General features: G+C 42.2%; 1 protein-coding gene across 1 annotated transcript in view; it reads right to left on the bottom strand.

Moving 5' to 3' along the window:
• Lrp2 (LDL receptor related protein 2) overlaps positions 1 to 21353 on the bottom strand; it is a 180505-nt gene that overhangs the window by 79740 nt on the left and 79412 nt on the right. The window contains exons 17-29 of the mRNA XM_045147772.1: positions 20311 to 20503; positions 17556 to 17681; positions 15603 to 15733; positions 13202 to 13339; positions 12358 to 12639; positions 11100 to 11342; positions 10079 to 10198; positions 9840 to 9956; positions 7541 to 7918; positions 6239 to 6487; positions 4612 to 4823; positions 1333 to 1517; positions 577 to 805 (exon numbers count right to left, since the gene is read on the bottom strand). Of these exons, the coding sequence (XP_045003707.1) occupies positions 577 to 805; positions 1333 to 1517; positions 4612 to 4823; positions 6239 to 6487; positions 7541 to 7918; positions 9840 to 9956; positions 10079 to 10198; positions 11100 to 11342; positions 12358 to 12639; positions 13202 to 13339; positions 15603 to 15733; positions 17556 to 17681; positions 20311 to 20503 (2603 nt within the window). The remainder of the gene's footprint in view (positions 1 to 576; positions 806 to 1332; positions 1518 to 4611; positions 4824 to 6238; positions 6488 to 7540; positions 7919 to 9839; positions 9957 to 10078; positions 10199 to 11099; positions 11343 to 12357; positions 12640 to 13201; positions 13340 to 15602; positions 15734 to 17555; positions 17682 to 20310; positions 20504 to 21353) is intronic.

Here is a 21353-nt window from a genome sequence, read left to right as displayed (position 1 = left end):
TGCTTGCCTGCAAAGCCAAAGGACCCAATTTTGATTTCCTAGGACATGCATAAGCCAGATGCATGTGAGGGCACATACTTCTGGAGTTCATTTGCAATGGATGGATGACCTGACACACCACGGTCATTCTTTTCTCTCAAATAAATAAAATAATAAAATATTTTTTAAAAATATATCTAGGGGGGAGGGAGTGAATTACCATGGGATTTTTTTTATAATCATGAAAAATGCTAATAAAAATTTAAAAATTAAATATATATATATATTTAATCTATCTATCTATCTAGCCGGGCGTGGTGGTGCACACCTTTAATCCAAGCATTCAAGAGGCAGAAGTAGGAGGCCACCCTGAGACTCCATAGTGAATTCCAGGTCAGCCTGGGCCAGAGTGAGACCCTACCTCGAAAAACCAAGAAACAACAACAACAAAAAAATAGATCTAGCTTAGTTATTTGTTATAGGTACAGAAGCCACCACAGCAGAATCTGACAGTGATCATAGAAGTTCTTATTTCCAGTTTGTGACATAGCAAGTGGATATCACAGTAGATAAATTGGGTTGTCATTATCAACTTACCAAATCACTGGCAATCACCTGTCTCCGATTGTGTCCATCATAATCACAAAAGTCAATGTAGTCCAGATAGGAATCCATGAAGTAGAGCAATCGGTTAGGGAGGTCAATAGTTAAGCCACAGGGCCAGTAGATCTTGTCCTGAACGATAACAGTGCGCATAGTGCCGTCCATGCTGGCTCGCTCAATGCGAGGGTAATGGCCCCAGTCAGACCAGAACATTAGATGCACACTGTGAAAAGACACGAATGACCAATTGGAGGGCACATAGCAACATGAAAGATGACTGTCAGTCATGTGACATCCTAGTGGGGCTCTGCTTGAAATGCTCACAATACCTGGCTTATTTCCTCTGAGGCAACTGTAATCACAATGCAATCACAGGCCATGTCCATAAAACATGCAGTACACAGAAACATCTCAATGCCAACCCAGGCTTGTATACAACCCACAAGTAGATGATCTAGAAAAACCCATCTGTCCCTGTTTATCCATCCCATCACGTGTCAGATAAAGAAAAGTGATTTCTCTAACCCTCTTCACAGATTCATCATAAATTTCAATAGCGTGTTAATACTTTACATGGTCGCAGAAGTCAGCATCGTACTGAGCTCTAGAAAACACAAATCTGCCCATTGTGTTGTGCAACATGACGTAACAAAGTCACAGCTAAAATGTTGCTCATCTATGTGACTGATACTGGCGCATGCAGTCTATATAAATTATACAAGCATTCAACACTTAAGTAAAGAGACTTACTACTGCCTGGGATCTAAAGCTAGTCCCCTTGGATTTGATACATTTTTGCTGATCAGGACTGTCCTGTGGCTTCCATCAATTTTAGATACATCAATTGTTTCCAGAGCATAGTCTGTCCAGTAGAGATTACGGCCTATCCAATCTACTGCAATAGTTTCTGTCACAGAAGAACCACTCTCATGTACCTAAAAAAAGTGAATATTAGAACAAATAAAGTAAATCTATTATCAAGTTGGTACTAGTCAGGTTCTTTTAGTATATTTCTTTATTTACTAGAGAGGGAGATAGAGAGTGTGAAGTGGCACCAGGGCTTCCTGCTTCTGCAAACAAACTCCAGACACATGCACCACCCAGTGCATCTGGCTTTACCTGGATACTTGGGAATCAAGGTCTGGGTCTTCAGGCTTGTAAGCAAGTGCCTTTAACCACTGAGCAATCTCTCCAGCCCCAATTTCATTTTTTTAAAAATATTTTACTTGTATTTATTTATTTGAGACAGAGAAAAAGAATGGGCATGCCAGGACCTCCAGCCACTGCAAAGGAACTCCAGACATATGCTCCACCTTATGCATATGGCTTATGTGGGTCCTGGGGAATTGAAACAAGGTCTTGGCTTTGCAGGCAAGTGCCTTAACTGCTAAGCCACCTCTCCAGCTCCCCAGTTTCATTTTTTTTAACATTTTTATTTGCAAGAGGATGCAGAGAGAGAGAGAGAGAGAGAGAGAGAGAGAGAGAGAGAGAGAGAATGACAGAGAGAAAACAGGCACACCAGGACCTCTTGGCACTGCAAACAAACTCTAGAAATATGTTCTACTTTGTGCATCTGGCTTTACATGGATACTGGAGAATCAAACCCAGGCTGTCAGACTTTCAAGAAAGGTTCCTTAGCCGGGCACGGTGGTGCATGCCTTTAATCCCAGCACTCAGGAAGCAGAGGTATGAGTTCAAGGCCTATGAGACTACATAGTGAATTCCAGGTCAGCCTGAGCTAGAGTGAGACCCTACCTCAAAAAACAAGAAAAGCTTTTGACCACTGAGCCATCTGTATAGCTCCAGTTTCATTTTTATTTCAAAAGTGTCTGCACTCCTATTAATCTGTTCTTCTACTTAAATATATACAATGCCATCATATTAAGCCTCCCTTCCCTTTCTATTCTATCACCTTTCTAGCTTAATGGGGATGAAAAGACCTAAGTGAGGTCAGGGGAAAATACTGAGTAAAGGAAATGAGGAAGGAGGGCTAATCAAAATCAAAAGTCATATGGAAACCTACTTTTTTGGACAATGGAACACTTAGGAGCCCCTGATTGTCACTAGAAAATTTTCAATGCTAGGGATGGGATACCTTCCAGGGAATTGTTGTCCAGGGAGGTCCCTAATGCCCTCAAAACATTATAGGCTATTGCTGAGGTCCTGGGTTTCCCACCAGGAAAAGATAGTAAGACCCTATTGATAAAGACTCCACATACTTGGGCTGTAAGGTCACTGAAAATCCTACTAAACCTGAGCTGAAAACCTCTTCCATGTAGACCAGATGACAGAAAGCTGGAAAAATCCACACTCATGCAGTTCAATGGGAGAGAGAGAAATCACCAGCGAAGTGGACACTGCAAGCCTTGTATTTGGCCTGCCAGGCCAAATGGGCCAATGGGCACAATAGGGGCATGTCTGTTTTTGGGGAAACCCTCTAATTTGACTGGAAGCCTGCTCCATGGGAGGGAATGCATCCCTGATATTGAAAACATAAAACAAGGGTAATCATGAGCCCTAGGGGTATAACATCTGCTGCTCTCTGGCTAAATGAATATACTATGCTCACCAAACTTCCCAGTAAGCACTTCTTTTAATGTTCATACCCATATACTAATGATACTCTCACTTTTGGTTAGAGAACCTTCTCTTTTTAGATGGCAATGACTTGGGATGACTCAGAAGACACCATGGTGCTGAGAAGAAGGGACAGAGGAGTGCTCAGCACTGCAATATCTCTATCACACCTTCCATAGCTTCCATTGTGGAAGAGGTGGCAGAAAGAATATAAGAGCCAAAGGAAGGGTAGGACTCCTTACAACATGCTCCTCCAGACACAAAATGGCCTGGATATCCATGACCTCACAGTGCCTGACACTACCTACACAAGACCATCATAGTAGGAGGAAAAAATGATGACATCAAAATAAGAGACTGATTGAGAGGGGGAGGGGATATGATGGAGAATGGAGTTTCAAGGTGGAAAATGGGAAAAGGTGGGAATTACCATGGGATATTGTTTATAATTATGGAAGTTGTCAATAAAAAAATAAATAAATAAAAGAGGGCTGGAGAGACACCTTAGTGGTTAAGGTGTTTGGCTGCAAAGTTGAAGGATCCTGGTTGTCAATAAAAATAAATAATTTTTTTAAAAAAAGAAAAAATTACAGAGAAAAGAAAATGTTTGCACTAATGTGACTATTAGGGTCAAGAGAAACTCTGGGGGATGAGTATAACTCACAAGTGAAGCAAAGGAAACCAAAACACATGAGACGTGGAATCCAGCATTATGGATAAGCCTTAAGAGAAATGACGCAGCACATGGCCCATGTGGCTGGAGTTCATGTGCAGTGGCAGGAAGCCCTGGAGCGCCCATCCCTGCTCTCTCTTTCTCTCTCCCTGTCTCCCACCCCTCTCTCCCTCTTTATCTGCCTCTCAAATATATGAAATAGATATTTTTCAAAAGGAGCTCGGTGTGGTGACACATGCCTTTAATCCCAGCACTTGGGAGGCAGAGGTAGGTGGATCTCAGCCTGGGGTAGATCAAGACCCTGCTTTGAAAAACCAAAGGAGATCAAATGGGAAAGTGTGGGGGTGGGGAGGGAGGGAATTACCATGGGATATATTTTATAATCATGGAAAATGTTAATAAAAATTAAAAAAAAGAAAAAAGAAAAACCAAAGAAGAAAAAAAAAAAAAAGAAAGAAAAAGCCAGGCATTGTGGTGAACTCATTTAATCCCAGCACTTGGGAAGCAGAGGTAGAAGGATTGCTGTGAGTTCAAGGCCAACCTAGGACAACCGAGTAAGTTCCAGGTCAGCCTAGGCTAGAGTGAGGCCAGAGAGATGGGGAGAGAGAAGGGAAACACCTCTCTAGTATCTAAAGCATGCACAGTCCCACAGGTGCTATGCTTTGGAAGGGACTCTGACCGTGCCCCACATGAGAGAGGCGGACCCTTCATTGGCTGAGGAGTAACAACAAAAAGGCTCAGGACAGGAAGGCAGGCAGGCTCTGCTGAAAGGTACTTACTACTTTCCGGTCTGTCCCATTTTGAAAGGCACTCCAGGTTTTGCCCTGATTTAAGTCCGACCAAAAGATACGACCAGTGACGGAATCGAAATCAACAGATACAATGTACGAAGCATCCTGGATCAACGGATACATATTATGGACCTGGGAGGTGAAGTTGTCAGCTATGATTTTGTTCAGACTTGCCACAAGTAACAGTACACTTTCAGATGCTGTCCAAAAGAAGAAGAAAAAAGAAAAAAGAAAAAACTTGTCAATTAAAGGGGGAAATGCCACATGATGAGCATGATTTTTAAAAAAAGCTCTTCCCTGGGCTGGAGAGATGGCTTACTGCTTAAGCACTTGCCTGTGAAGCCTAAGGACCCCAGTTCAAGGCTCAATTCCCCAGGACCCACGTAAGTCAGATGCACAAGGAACTACATGCATCTGGAGTTCATTTGCAGTGGCTGGAGGCCCTAGCACACCCATTCTCTCTCTCTCTATCTGCCTCTTTCTCTCTCTGTCTGTCACTCTCAAATAAATAAAAATAAACAAAATTTAAAAAAAATGTTCTTCCCTAAGACAGGCCTGGTGGCACACAACTTTAAACCCATGCACTTGAGAGGCAGAGGTAGGAGGACTGCCAAGAGTTCAAGGCCATCTTGAGAATACATAGTAAATTCCAAGTCAGCCTGAGCTAGAGCAAAACCCTGCCTCAAAAAGCCAAAAGAGGGAGAAAATAAATAATAATAATAATAAAAGCTCTTCCCATGGCTTTGCTGTCGGCCAGACTCCTACTTGAAAAGGAAGGTTCTTTTTGTTTCTTTTGGTATTTTTGAAGCCAGATATCATGGAGCCCAGGCTAGTCTTGAACTCATTATGTAGCCAAGGGTATCCTTCAACCCTTGTGTCATGTGCCACCTGTTTTAAATTCCTGTAGTCACTTTTATTTTTTTTGGGGGGGGGGTGTTCGGGTTTCTTGAGCTAAGGTCTCACTGTAGCCCAAGCTGACCTGGAATTTCCTATGTAGCCTCAGGGTGGTCTTGAATCATGGTGATCCTCCTACCTCTGCCTCCCAACTGCTGGGATTAAAGGTGTGCGCCACCACGCCAGCTCCTGTGGTCACTTTGAAAGCAGTTACACTAGCGCAGTGCCTAGTATGATAGTTTTCATACAGCAGCAACTGAATATGAGTTAAAGTGAATTCACTAATTCTTATATATAAACAAATCATTTGTACATCATATCAACCTATTAACATGACTTTAGATTTAAACAAAGAATCTGCTGGGCATGGTGGTACATGCCTTTAATCCTAGTACTCAGGAGGCAAAGGTAGGAGGACTGCTGTGAGTTCAAGGCCACCCTACAGAGTGAATTGCAAGTCAGCTTTCATCAAAGTGAAAGCTACCTTGACAAACAAAAAAAGAATCATTTACCAGAAGGTTTTAACCTTTCCTTTCCAAAACACATCTATCTAATCAGTCACACCCCTAATCAACATTCCAAATGCCTATTAAGCTAGCCCAAGCCTATTCTAGAACTTACTCTGTAGCCCAAGCTGGCCTTGGATTCATGGTAATCCTCCTATCTCAGCCTGGGAACAAAGGCGACAGTGAACATACGGAGCTGATTAGTTCATCATTACCTGTAACTTTGCAAGTCCTCCCATCATCTTCTATCATGTAGTCTGGACCACAGGCACACCTGAAAGAACCTCTCATGTTTAAACACTGCTGGCTACAAAAGCCTGGAATAGCACATTCGTTTATGTCTTCGCAGGTCTTAGTATCATTGGCTAGTTGGTATCCAGATGGACAAATACATCTAGCTCCAAAGGGCCCGTCAATACACTGGTGAGTACAACCACCATTTAAATTTGAACAGCTGTCCTGGTCTAGAATAAAGAAAGAGAATCACAGAGAGAGAGAGAAAAAAAAAAAAAAACAAGTCAGGACTCTGGTTTGCTTGGAGTAGTTATGGTGTAACATTTGTCATGCAGTCCCATGCTGCCATCAGTGTGATACCCACACCCGAGCTAAGAGCAGCATCACTTGTGTAAGTTCCTTAGGCTATTTGGTGTCTTCCCTGAGTAGCCTGAGGATTTACTATTTACCTTGGATTTACATCGGACTGGGATCACTGACCTCATTACAAATCCAGTATAACTCCATGTGGTGCCAAAAAAAAAAAAAAAAAAAAAAAAAGCATGCAAAGAAATCTCCGTCTCCCCTCTGTACTCCTACCTAACTACAAATGAAAGACAGCACATAGTGATTTCAGAGAAAAGACTGGAAGATCTGGAACACTAGAGGGCAAAGATCTGCTAACATACCATCATGCCATGCCCATCCCAACTTTAAAACACACAGCCACACAGAGCATGCACAGGGAGGGGACATTAAGACAATTGCAGCACAAACATAACACACGTGAAATGAAAAAGGTCTAGAGTATTTCACAATCATACCTTGCTGTGGTTCATCTGACAGTGAGCATTGATTAAAGAGGAGAGAAAGAAAGGACAGCAATTAGGATCATGTGCCAATCACAGCACGGTAATCACAGCAAACACAAATCCCAGGATTTCAGTTGTTTTATGCAAAACTCTGATTGAAATTAGAAAATATTAAAGTTAGGAAAGTCGTAAGTACATTATGAACAGAACCAAATTTAATTTGACAACCTAATGGCTTCATTTAGGTTTATTTTTCTAAACAATGACATAAAAAGAAAAAAAAAAAAACACTTAGATGCAAAGGATTTAGTGAGAAATTATTATCTAGTCATGATTTATTTGAATTATTTTTATTCCTACGTGGATATGAAGTCAGCGAGGAACTAAAGGCCCTTCCCAAAAAGCTACTTTGGGGCTGGAACAGTGGACAGGCATACCAGGCTACGGCTCAGAAAGAGTTTATGGCCAGGAAACTGTGGTCAGGAAACTTACTGCAAAGCGGGGACTCATCAGTCCCATTGGGGCAGTCAAAGATGTCATCACACAGAGCACTCAGATTGACACAGATGCTGTGGCCGGGACACTGCCACTGCCAACTGGGACAGCGGAAGGGCTGAGTGGGGCAGTCCTTCTCATCACTCAGATCCCTGCAGTCATTGTCCCCATCGCAGACCCAGCCTTTGTAAACACAGTTTCCATTGTCACAGCGGAACTGAGATGAGGAACAGGTCCTGGGGACACAGCCGTGGTGCTCATCAGATCCATCAATACAGTCTTGGTGCCCATCACACTCCCACGTATTGGGGAGGCAGGTACCATCTCCTTGGCACTGAAATTCATCTGTGTGGCACATACCAGGAGGCCGGGTGGCTAGAAGAAAACCACACAGATAACTCACTGTGAATGTCAAAAGAACATTCTGGTTTCTATACTCAAGTGCAGATTCAGTGTGCATAGTGAACTTCATGTGGCTAAGATCATTCTTTTATAATTTCACCTCAGAGGGGCTACATTCATAACCAGCACACATTAAGTAAATTCAAGGTAGCAGTAAATACTTGCCATTATTCAAATAATCCTTGGAAAATAGATAAGAACAGCTTTCACATTTCACAGAGGTAAATCCAGCCCCCTCTCCAAACAGCATTATTCAACACAAACAGTAAAACAGGAGGCTATTTAAAAAGACTAAAATAGGCATACTGGACATGGAGACACATGCACTCAGGAGGCAGAGGTAGGAAGATCGCTGGGAGTTTAAGGCCAGCCTGAGACTACATAGTGAATTCCAGATTAGCCTGGGCTAGAGAGAGACCCTACCCTACCTTGAAAAATCAAAACAAAATAGAGAGGGCTGGAGAGACAGCTTAGCAGTTAAGGCACTTGCCTGCAAAGCCTAAAGACCCAGTCTTGACTCCCCAGAGTCTACATAAGCCAGATGCACAAGGTGACACATGTTTCTTTGTAGTGGCTAGAGGCTCTGTAACACTTTCTTTCTCCTCTCTCCCTCCCTCCCTCCCTCCCTTTCTCTCTCACTCTGCCTCCCTTTCTCAAATAAATTTTTTAAAAAGGAAAGAAAGAAAAATTTTGCAGTGTTCTAGACTATTGGAATTAGAAAGGTTTCTTTCCTCTAAACCCTGGTCTTCCTCTTGCTGTCCACCATAGATGTTATGCCACAGCTAGATAAATGAATTCACTAGATCCAATCAATCCTATATACAGCTCTGCACTATTTCTATCCCATTATTTGGCTTCACAAATGAGATATAAAAATACCACCCAAATCCAGATATGATAGCACATGCCTTTAATCCCAGCACTCAGGAGGCAGAGGTAGGAGGATCGCCATGAGTTCGAGGCCACCCTGAGTCTACAAAGTGAATTCCAGGTCAGCCTGAGATAGAGTGAAACCCTATCTAAAATAAATAAATAAATAAAAATAAAAAAAAACCACCCAAGCCAGATATGGTGGTGCAAGCTTTTAATCCCAGCATGCAGGAAGCTGAGGTAAGAGGATCACCATGAGTTCAAAGACAGCCTGAAGCTGCAGAGTGAGTTCCATCCAGGTCAGCCAGAACTAGAGACCCTGCCTCAAAAGTAAATAAGTAAAAAGCACAAGACTTTTACATAGAGTAAACCTAAAAATATTTAAAACCCATTCATTTGGTATGTCCTAGGAAAAAAATTGAAAAACGGGAACAAAGGGCAGAAGAGACACCTAATTGATTAAAGGCACCTGCTTGCAAATCTTGCCATTGGGGTTTGATTTTGCATAGGGAGTTTGTATGCAGTGGTAAGAGGCCCTGGCATGCTCTTTTTCTCTCTCCCTCTTCCCCCCTCTCCTCTCGCAAAATATAAACATTTAATGGCCAGGTGTGGTGATAATCAGCATGTCTTTAATCCCAGCACTTCAAAGGCAGAAGTAGGAGGATCAACATGCGTTTGAGGCCACCTTGAGACTACATAGTGAATTCCAGGTCAGCCTGGGCTAGAGTGAGACTCTGCCTCAAAACAAACAAACAACAACAACAAAAAAAAAAAATTTCATGAAATATCAAATACTTAAATCCCAAAACATGGGGAAAATACCTAAGACATGTTTAGCCTACCACTTATTTGAAGTGGCTCATTCATGAAACCTACTGATGTACTAATACGCACAAAATCAAAAGATATCTTGTGATTTATGTATCTTCCCCAACTGTGTCCAAAAATGTGCAGTAATATCAAATATTAGGAATAAAGAAAGCAAAGGTGTTTCTGTGGAAGGCGCCGAGTGTGCGGTACTTACGGCAGCCTGCCTCATCAGAGCTGTCCTTGCAATCAGCAACCCCGTCACACCGGTACCGGCTGTCAAGGCACTCGCTCCCATCAGCACACTTGAACTGAGTACTCGTACAGTTGAACACTAAGAATGAAGAAAGCGTTAGAAAATACCTCAAATGACTATTGGACAAGACAGTCCACAACACAAAAGGACTGCACATGGAGATGTTTTATATAAGTATCAAGAAAAAACTAATCACTTACCACAGCCAGCTTCATCCGATCCATCAGCGCAGTCCTTGTCCCCGTCACAGACGTAAGTGAGGTCAATACACCGGTGATCGGGGCAATGAAACTGGGTTGGCTGGCATGTCTCTGAAGTTTCTAATGTCAGTCAAAAACAAAACCAGGCTTTTGATTTGTTGGTTGTGTACCATTGCCAAACCAAAAGTACTTCATCATGACTATGGACAACAGCTAAGCAGAGCCCAACTAGGCTTCATGCTGAGCCTGCCCAGTGCCCAGTGGCAACAGTGTGTTAACAGGTCATGCTGAGTCACTCAGCGTTAAGGCCCAGAGACCTACCTTGCTCTACGGTATGGCTGTGGCGTCAGGAACCTACAGCCCATCCACAACATGAAGGGACAGAAAACACAGACTTGTAGAAACCAAACAAACAGAAGAGAATTTGGTCCAGACAATTATTATTGCAGACATGAAAATAAATAGCCTAAGGAATGAGAACCAGTACGATGAAAAGCAGGTGGGTAATTAATGAAAATCTTCGGTGCCTTTTGCCTGTATCAACTCAAAAGACAAAAAGAAAAGAGAGCCAATATATGGGTATTTGTATGGCATTTGAGGGCTATTTTAAAGCCTAGGCCTAAGCCATCTCCTTGTGTCAGTCTCCCTGGGAACTGAGGCTACAAGTGTGTGCCACCAAGGCAGGACCTCTTGCTGAACAGATGGTGCAGTGGTTAAAGGCACTTGCCTACAAATTGTGATTGCCTGGGTTCAATTCCCCTGTATCCATGTAAAGACAGGTGCACAAAGTAGCACATGCACATGGAGTTTTTGATAGTTTCTATCTAGATGTATGGCTTCAGACAGGCTTTCCTTTGCTTCCATAAAGACCACTATTACTATCTTAAGGAGAACTCTAAGCTTCCAACACATAGGCACGAGCCTTTCTTCTTCCAGACTATGACCCAAAGCTTGACAGGAAGAACAGCAGTCCTTAAGATGCGATTGGTTACCCCTTCCGAGAAACTGCCCCAGAACTCACCGCAGTTCTTTTCATCAGACCCGTCCCCGCAGTCATTGTCGGTGTCACAGATCCAGTTTTTGGGGATACACATGCTGTTCTCACAAGTGAAGTAGGACTCGCGGCAAGTGGTGTGTGCTTGAGTTGGGCAGTTTTGCTCATCGCTGCCATCTGTACAGTCGTTTTGCTTGTCACAGAGCCAATAGGAAGGGATGCACTGTCCCCCGTGGTGACAGGTGAATGATGAAGGTGAGCAAGTATAATCTACAACAGCAACAAACTGGAGGTCAGGTTCTTCTTGATCAATAGAACAGCACCCAAAGAAAGAGACATGTACAAGGGGTGCAATCAGCTATATCGTCAGGCATGTATTTAGCCTGGCAAGACACTGGGGACTTGCTAAGTATATACACCATGCTAAGCGGTATATGTGTTGTGTAGATTCACACAACAAGAAAAGACAGGCAACTGCCCAACACAAGACATTCTACCTCCTCCACTTCTGCCGGGTCCCAAGAGAAACTGCAGAGCAAGTGGTGACATGAACCCTGCTCCTCCTGCTATCCTGACAAGCAGCTCCAGGGCAATGGAGACCAACGCCATGGTCAATCAAAACCCATCAAAGCAGATCACACTGCTAACATGCCTGCCATGACTCAGGAAACATTGTGGAATGGGAGGGCAGAGACTGTAAGAGCCACAGAGTGCGTAAGAATAAGGCACAGTCCCCCCACCACCCACCCCACAGAGACTGACTGAGGTCTTCATGACCCCACAGTGAATACCATAGCCCACTGAGGAGGGCCCACACAGGGGCAAGGGAACAAAACAGTACAACCTTTTATGAAATAAGGTTTAAGGCCAAGCATGGTGGCACACACCTTTAATCACAGCACTTGGGAGGCAGGGGGCTACAGTGAGACCCTATCTTAAAAACCAAAATAAGGGCTGGAGAGAGATGGCTTAGTGGTTAAGGTGCTTGCCTGAAAAACTAAAGGACCTCAGTTCGATTCCCCAGGACCCACATAAGCCAGATGCACAAGGTAGCACATGCACCTGGAGTTCATGTGCAGTGGCTGGAAACCCTGGCATGCCCATTCCCTCTCCCTCTCCCTCCCCCTTTCCCTCTCCCTCTCCCTCTCCCTCTCCCTCTCCCTCCCTCCCTCCCTCCCTCCCTCTCTCCCTCTCTCTCTCTCTCTCCCTCCCTCCCTCCCTCCCCCCCTTTCTCTCTCTCAAATAAATTAAAAATAAATAAAATCTCCTGTTCATAGCTACTTACTCAGCGAGCCACATAAAAGCTCATCACTATTGTCATGACAATCATCAATTCCATCACAGCGGTAGAAATCAGGTACACATTTGCCATTGTTGCAGGCAAAAGAGAATGAGCCACATTGCGACATGGGTGGCTCATGGACTGGGTCTTCCTCACATGTCATTTGATCGGAACTAAGCTTCATCCCATAGGGGCACCCACACACTCGCTGGAAATTGGGCACCGGGAAGCAGAAGTGGCTGCAGTCTCCATTGGGATGGGTGCGTTGGTTGCAGTTGTTAGACCCTGAAAAAGCAAAGCAGGCCGACTAAATTAGGCACAGTCCCACGTGGATACAGGGCTTGACTTGACAAGGAAACAAATGTGGAAGAATACTCTCCGGAACATCGTCTTGGAAATCAACCCGCCAAATAAAACAATCCACCAAAAATGTGTACTTCCGGACTGGAGGGGTGGCTTAGTGGTTAAGGCGTTTGCCTGTAAAGCCGAAGGACTCAGGATCGATTCCCCAGGACCCATGTTAGCCAGATGCACAAGGAGGCTCAGGCTTCTGCAGTTTGCAGTGGCTGGAGGCCCTGGCGTGCCCATTCTGTCCCTCCCTCCCTTTCTCTCTCTCTCTCTCTCTCTCTCTCTCTCTCTATCAAATAAATTAATTAATTAAAATAAATTTTTTTTTTAATGTGTATTTCCCAACAACATCTTTTAGGGCTAGCAGAGTGGAACATTGTGGGTGATGGAAACATAACGCTATCAGGAGCTACGGTAAATAAGTACTTAAAGGGAAAGGAGCCACCATATCAGATAAATACATTCCTAAGGGGGGGGTGGACTTGGTAATGTCACTCACCTGTCTGGATGTCCGCATCATATGTTTTCACATGCATTAGATTACTGATGCCACTTCGAATGATGCTCCGATCTCCACCATCTGCTTTCCTGACTCGAACAATTGCGCCCAGCCTCCAGTCAGTAAAAAATACATACTCTGAGAACAAGAGAAAACAGTAGCTCAGGAAAATACCTTGGAAAAATGCAATAGGCTTTTGTAGCAGTTTTTGCAAATCCAAGTATCTGTCATCTGTCTCTGTAACCATTTCCTTTGACTGTTATTCTCTAGAAATGCTCTTTACACATTTATAAGTAAAAATAAACAGGAGACAGAGGTAGAAAAATCAACATGAGTTCAAGGACAGCCTGAGAGTACCTAGTGAATTCAAAGTCAACCTGGACTAGAGTAACACCCTACCCCAAAAAATAAATTAATTAATTAAATAAAATAAGTAAAAAATAAAAATAAACACAGAGAAGTATTCTATAGAGCACAAGATGAGAGAGAGAGAGAATGGGTATGTCAGGACCTCTTGCCACTGAAAAAGGACTCCAGATGCATGCAATACTTTATGCATCTGGTTTTACATGCATACTGGGGAATCAAACCCAGTTAGGCTTTGCAAGCAAGTGCTTTTAATCACTGAGCTATCTCTTTAGCCCCAAAACTGAGCTTTTATCCCAGCTACAGCAAATACTTAACTGTGGGAAGGAAACAGACCACATCATCTTTAAGGCCCCTTCCAAGTCCAAAAATAAAGATCTATTCCCAAAAAGAGACTTTAAAAATGCTTGGGGATGAGTGTGCATCATGATATCTGTGGTGCTCAAAAGTCTTAAGGAGAGAAAATATAAGATTAAAAACAACAAAAATTGAATTGTTTCCCCTTCACATTGATCCAACCTACTAGTGCAAAAAAAAAAAAAAAAAAAAAGTAAACAGACTTCAACAGCATTCAAAAGAAGAAACTGAAACACAGTGAATCTCCTATTTACAATGTCACAAGTGTTATCATGAAACAAGTTTCCTCATCTGTGGTCCAATCAGTGACTAGTGAGTCACTGAACTCACTAAATCTTATCTTCCCTTACTGGAAGCTTCAATACCACCATTCAGGAAAGTATCTTACTATATTTAAATAGGTAAATAGTTGGGGAGGTAATATGATGGAGAATGGAATTTCAAAGGGGAAAGTGTGGGGGAGAGGGAGGGAGGGAATTACCATGGGATTTTTTTTATAATCATGGAAAATACTAATAAAAATTTTTAAAAAAAGTTCCTTGGGCTGGAGGGATTGCATAGTGGTTAAGGCATTTGCCTGTAGACCCAAAGGACCCAGGTTCAATTCCCAAGGACCCACATAATCCAGATGCACAAGGTGGCACGTGTGTCTGGAGTTCATTTGCAGTGGCTGGAGGCCCTGGCATGCCCATTCTCTCTGTCTCTCTCTCTCTCTCTCTCAAATAAATAAAGAAAAAAAAATTAAAAATAAATAAATAAATAATAAATGTAAAAAAATAGATAAATAGATTTAAATAGTTCAATCAAAGAAGGTCTAATCAGTCAAAGATGCATAATTCCTATAGTATTATACAAAAAAAGAAATGTCCCAAGAAACTTTCAATGAGGCTAGACATGGTGTTATGCCATTATAATCCCAGCCCTGTGGATTACAAAATATCTCAGCAGCCAAAATATTCCTATGCAGCAGAAAAATGGCATTTTCTCACATTAGAGATAGCAGGGTAAACACATGAAAGGTGTTTATAATTGACTATCTCATCAAAATATCACATACCCCACAGACAGATAGCAAGGCAGAATATGCAATATTTGGGGCTGTAGAGATTACTTAGCATTTAAGGCACTTCACTGAAAAGCCAAAGGACCTAGGTTCAATTCCCCAGGACCCAAGTAAACCAGATGCACAGGTGTTGCACATGTCTGGAATTCGTTTATAGCAGCTGGAGGCCCTGGGACACCCATATACACCATAGATAGATGATAGATAGATAGATAGATAGATAGATAGATAGATAGATAGATATAGATATGTAAAATAAGTAAAAATAAAATGCAAAAAGTTGGAAAGAACATGCAATATTTAATATATAAAACATCATTTTAATATTTTTATTTTTTTAATGGCAAACTTTCATGGAATTGTGACAATGCCAAATGAGGTTAAGTCTCTGCTACAACTTACAACTACAAAACATAACAAATATTTTATTGCTTCAAAACATACCTTGAGCCAGGTATAGTAGTGCATGCCTTTAATCCCAGCACTTGGGAGGCAGAGGTAGGAGGATGGCTGTGAGTTCGATATCAGCCTGAGACAACATAGTGAATTCCAGATCAGCCTGGGCTAGAGTGAGACTCTACCTCAAAAAGAAAAAAATAAATAAATAAAACATACCTTGAAAAATGGTGAGTCCAAATGGTTGTGTCATCTGCTCTATGTCATCCAGTTTCCTTCTGTCTAAACCATCAAAGGTGCTGTGTTCGATTTTATCAAAAAAGGCATCTACCCAGTACAATCGTGAAGCACTAAAATAATAAAATATTTAGCTGTTATCTAGAAACTATCAGAGGACCCACCATATTGAAGACAAAGGCAGCAATCAGCTGAGAGGTGTATGATCATGATACATTGCATACATTTATGGAAGTTGACAATAAAATGTTTTTTAAAGGAAACAAATTTGAAATTGGCAAGGAAGTTTAATTTCAGTCTTTAAGTACAGATTACTTTTGTAGTGCTAATCTGGACACCATGTAAGTAATGTTAGAGGGGAATATCTATTTAGTTGTGTTTTTTGTTTGTGTGTGTTTTTTTAAAAACATTTAGCTTTATTTTTTTTTTGTTTATCTTATTTATTTATTTGAGAATGACAGACAGAGAGAGAAAGAGGGAGAGAGAGATAGAGAATGGGCACGCCAGGGCTTCCAGCCACTGAAAACTAACTCCAGACACGTACGTCCCCTTGTGCATCAGGCTAACGTGGGTGTTGGGGAATCGAGCCTCGAACCGGGGTCCTTAGGCTTCACAGGCAAGTGCTTAACCACTAACCCACCTCTCCAGCCCTGTTTGTGTGTTTTTATGGTATTTTTTTTCTAGGTACGATCTCACTCTAACCCAGGTTGACCTGGAACTCACTCTGTAGTCCCAGGCTGGCCTCAAACTCACAGTGATCTTCCTGCTTGTGAGATTAAAGGTGTGGGTCACCATACCTGGCTATTTATGTGGTTTTAAAATATAGATCTGGGCTAGAGAGATGGCTTAGCGGTTAAGAGCTTGCCTGTGAAGACTAAGGACCCCAGTTGGAGGCTCAATTCTCTAGGACCTACGTAAGCCAGATGCATAAGGTGGTGCATGCATCTGGAGTTCGTTTGCAGTGGTTGGAGGCCCTGGTGCGCCCATTTTCTCTCCCCCGCCCCTTTCTCTCTGTTGCTGTCAAATAAATAAGTAAAATAAGATAAAATATAGACACGTCGAAGAGTTGAAGAGAAATAAAGATTGTCCAGGACTTTAAAAAATTATGTCATTATACCTCCTAGAGCTAAGAGCTAGTAGCTTAATATTAAATCACTATATTTAAAATTGAATTAGGAATTCTATTTTTCTGCTTGAGAAATCAACAAGAAAAATAATGGTAGCAGTGTTTAAAATGAGCACATAAACTATGTTAGTATTATTGTAAATAATTTAGTATTATATATTAATGAGGTCCATCCTATGACGTTTCCATTAATTCTTCAAAGCGATACTACACAAACAAATATATATTCATAGATTAATTCCCTTCAGAAAGTTCCTATCCAAAAAATGCCTCTGTAAGAAATTATATCAAAACAAAATTTCATCAGGTCCTTGCTCTGACTTTGAATTGGGCTTGGGACTTGCTTCCTCCACCATGTCCTTCCACACATTCTGCTCATTCTACTCCTACGAGTTTCCTCAGCATACTTATCAATACATCGTTTTTTGTTTTTGTTTTTCTGAGGTAGGGTCTCACTCTAGCCCAGGCTGACCTGGAATTCACTATGCAGTCTCAGGGTGGCCTCAAACGGTCTGCAATCCTCCTGCCTCTGCCTCCCGAGTGCTGGGATTAAAGGCGTGCGCCACCACATCCGGCGTAATGCATTGATTTTTACCCCACCATTGGAAGGCAAACATTTGTGCTCTATCTCATTCAGCGTCATCACCCATCACGAATTGGTGAGATGAAGGTTTTTGAGGACAAACAGTACCAGCTTTTCTTTTCCTCCCTCATGTTACTCAGTGTGAAATCATATGACTCTATCATGTCACTCCATATTCAGTGCACTTCCTGTGAAGACCAGGCAATACGGGATGATTGCAACATACCTCCAGTCAATAGCCAAGCCATTGGGCCATCCAAGGGTAGTGTTGACTATAGGCACAAGATGGGAGCCATCGCACCATGCTCTCAGAATCTTAGCAGGGCGGAACCAATCACTGATGAATATATACCTAGAAAAAGAGGAAATAGATCAAGAATGTTAATAATAGGACAAACCTAGAGGCCTGCAATCAACTTTATTGTATATTCTATCAGGATTAGCAGTTGGAGTATTTCATTGATTTAGTACACAGTTAAAATGTGATCATGATCACAAATATAGTTGGGCATGGTGGCGCATGCCTTTAATCACAGCACTTGGGAGGCAGATGTAGTAGGATCACCATGAGTTCGAGGCTACCCTAGAGCTACAGAGTGAATTCCAGGTCAGCCTATGCGAGAGTGAGACTCTACCCCCAACATAACCAAAAAAAAAAAAGGAAATCACAAATGTACGTGGTATTAAAGTGGGCATCCAAGACACAGAGAACTACTATTTCCATAGAGTCTTTAAAAAGACATTTATGAGTTGGAGAGATGGCTTAACAGTTAAGGCATTTGCCTGTGAAGTTAAAGGACCCAGGTTCAATTCCCCAGGACCCACGTAAGCCAGATGCACAAGGTAGCACATGCATCTGGAGTCTTTATAGCAGCTGAAGGCCCTGGCATACCCATTCTCTCTATCTTCCTCTATCTCTCTCTCTCTCTCTCTCTGAAACAAATAAAATATTTTTAAAGATAAAAAGACATTTATATTTGTTGTTGTTAAGACAAGATCTCGCTGTGTATATCCCAGAGTGGCCTCAAGCCCTCTATGGCTTAGGCTGGCCTCACAATCCTCCAGCCTCTGTCCCCTCCCCAGTGCTAGGATAACAACGGTCATGGGTCATCATTCGTATGTCACCTGGTTTTAGGTTATATAATAAAGACTTCATGTTATTGAAATGAACAAGAAAACAAATTTTATTCTCTTTTGCTCTGTAGTCAACACCCATGGCCCAATATAATCCCCCCACAAAAAAAAAAAAAAACATCATGATTAAGAAAGAATCCAAATCAATCTAAATTTCAAGCAATATCTATTTTTCTTCTTTTCTTTTTCTTTTTCTTTTTTTCCCCCCACCCCAAGGTAGGGAGGGTCTCACTTCAGCCCAGGCTGACCTGGAACTCACTCTACCTCTGCCTCCACTGGGATTAAAGATATGTGCCACCACACCCAGCTCAATATCTAATTCAAAGCATTTTCCTTTATTCTCAGGACTGGCAAGAAGATATGTGTAGGGGAGGCACAGAGTGGGGGGAAAGGGGGAGCGGACGGAGGGGGTGGAATCCACCCTTTTCTCTCTCATACAATCCCTAGGAATCAAAACCTTAACCTGTGACTACTTCATTCATGCTTAATAGCAAGGCTATTTTAAACCAAATACCCAAGATTATACTGTGATAAATTCATCAGAATTTAATTCTATATGGATCAGCAGAATTTATTATAAAACATAGTCAGTTTTCCGAAGAGAAAATAAAATGCAACACAATCAGTCTAGAGGTAGCAAACTGGCTTGTTTGGTCACTGGTCAGGACTGGAGTTGGAGCAAAACTCTGGCTTAGTAGTGGGAGTCACTTTACCACACTGAGACACAGATTCATAATGTCTCCTCTTGCACTGGTTTAGGATTAGATGAAGTTATATAGGTAAAGTGTACCCTAAGAGTGTAAAGCAGGTTATATTATTCCACTCAAATACCTCATTTCTAGGCTTATTCTAAATGAACAGGTGGCTACTGAATTTTCAATTTTTTTTAAAGGGGCTGGAATCCAGAGGCTCCTAAGTGCCCATCACTGAAATAGACTTAAAATGCTCCCAGTGTAGCTCAGGGAAATTTTGTGGAAGAAGGGGTGGAAAGATTGTTAGAGCCACAGGTTAGGACATTTTACACAGAGATGTTGCCTCCCCTCCCCCATAGTGCATGACCCACAATCCCCATGGAGTTGACCTGTATCCCAAATGAGAAAGGCCTCATCAGAAAAGAGGCAGGGAGGAGGGAAAGGATGGCACCAACATGTATTGTTTACATACTAAATATGTCCACATCTAATAAAATTTAAACAAGCAGGGGGCTGGAGATCTCTGGCTTAGTGGTTAAGGCTTTTTGCCTGCAAAGCCAAAGTTTCAACCCCTCAAGAGCCATGTAAGTCAGATGTACAATGAGGCCATGCATCTGCAGCTGGTTTGCAGTGGCAGGAGGCCCTGAGAGCCCATTCTCTATCTGTCTCTTTCTCTCTCTAAAGAAAGTAAGAGCTGAAAAGAACCATGGTGGACTGCTAGCAGGGTGACATCCCGAGTATTAACACTAACACTTGAAACTGTGATCGAAAGCTGCCACATGACTAGGCAAGTTTTGCAAAACTTCGTGTAGGTACATTAGAGCAAGAACTTGAGCCTTTCTTGATAATTCTGCTGCATACGTGCTCAGTCCTCATCAGACTGAATCACATTATTTGGTCCTCCACAAATGTGAAAAAAAAAAAAAAAACCACTTCAGAAAAGACTGGGAAAGATGAAACCTAGAAGGAAGGTTTTTATTTCTTTTTAAAGAGATAGAGTGATCATTTAAGCTTATGCTACAGGGATCAAATTTAAAGTGATTTCAAGTAACACAGTGGAATCTTTTATATTTGGTGAACTTGCCAAATCCCTATGGCATCATTTTTGCATGCCTGTTAAGTCCCAAGCTCATAGGAAAATGGGGACTCACATACCCGGCTGAAGGATGAACCACAATGGACCGTGGGCTGTTTAAATTGTTGACTAGGGCCCGTCTTGACTTATCAGCGAGCCTCATGACGCTGATACTCTTCAGCGCAGCGTCGGCCCAGTAGAGGTTCCTTGAAATCCAGTCAAAACTCAGACTTTCAACATTTTCCAACCTGTTACCTGTGAGGCTTTCTCTTCCTGCCAGGGGAATATGGACAAGGTTTAAGTGAGGGATATACAACAAATTTCTCAACTGTTACACATTTAAATTTTGTATCAGATCAGGGCATATTTCAGAAACACATGTGGAATTCTTTAGAAGAAAAATAACCTGTAAGCCACATGGGTAAACCTAGAATCTATCTCTCCGCAAAAGTGGGATATCAGAGTAGATATGATACTAACAAACAGAACCAACTATTCAGTGGTCTGGATTCACTCCCTTATTCAACCTCCCAGGGAAAAAAAATTTCCAGTACCTGAGTTCTACCACCCCGAGACAGCTCTGATGAACTGAAACCACCAGGTACAACTGGGGGGTAGCCCGTAGGCATGACCGCCAAACCCTCAGCAGACTTTCAGCAAGAGTTGCCAAGATTATGAAAGACCAGAAAAGAAACCAGAAGAGAAATCAGAATTGGCCTTTTCCTCCTTTTACTTTTTTTTTTTTTTTTGTCTAAACAAAAACTTACTCCAAATAAGCAATTACATCTTTTATAGTAGTCAAAAAAAAAATCCTAATCCTTTTTCCTTTTGTTGTTTCAGTCATTGGTGAGCTACATAACATGCTAGATATTTCGGTGGCATTATATTGTCAGTAAGTAAGAAAATGTGCCAGGAACTGGAGTGACTGCTTCACATTATTTACCCATGTGCACAGATGAGGGAATGGGGTGAGGGAGTGAAGCACTGGAAAGAAGTATGGACGCCCATGTCCAGCTCACTGACGCGGTGGTAGGAGGAAGCCACGAGAGGAGCCGCAGTGGTGGGCCTCCGGGCAGGGGCAGAGGCCCACCTGTGAACATGGCACGAACACAGCCCGAGGGAC

This window comes from Jaculus jaculus, chromosome 4 (assembly GCF_020740685.1).
Source record: "Jaculus jaculus isolate mJacJac1 chromosome 4, mJacJac1.mat.Y.cur, whole genome shotgun sequence".
Lineage (NCBI taxonomy): Eukaryota > Metazoa > Chordata > Mammalia > Rodentia > Dipodidae > Jaculus > Jaculus jaculus.
The sequence above is the reverse complement of the archived record's forward strand: the minus strand, read 5'-3'. Positions and strand labels throughout refer to the sequence as shown.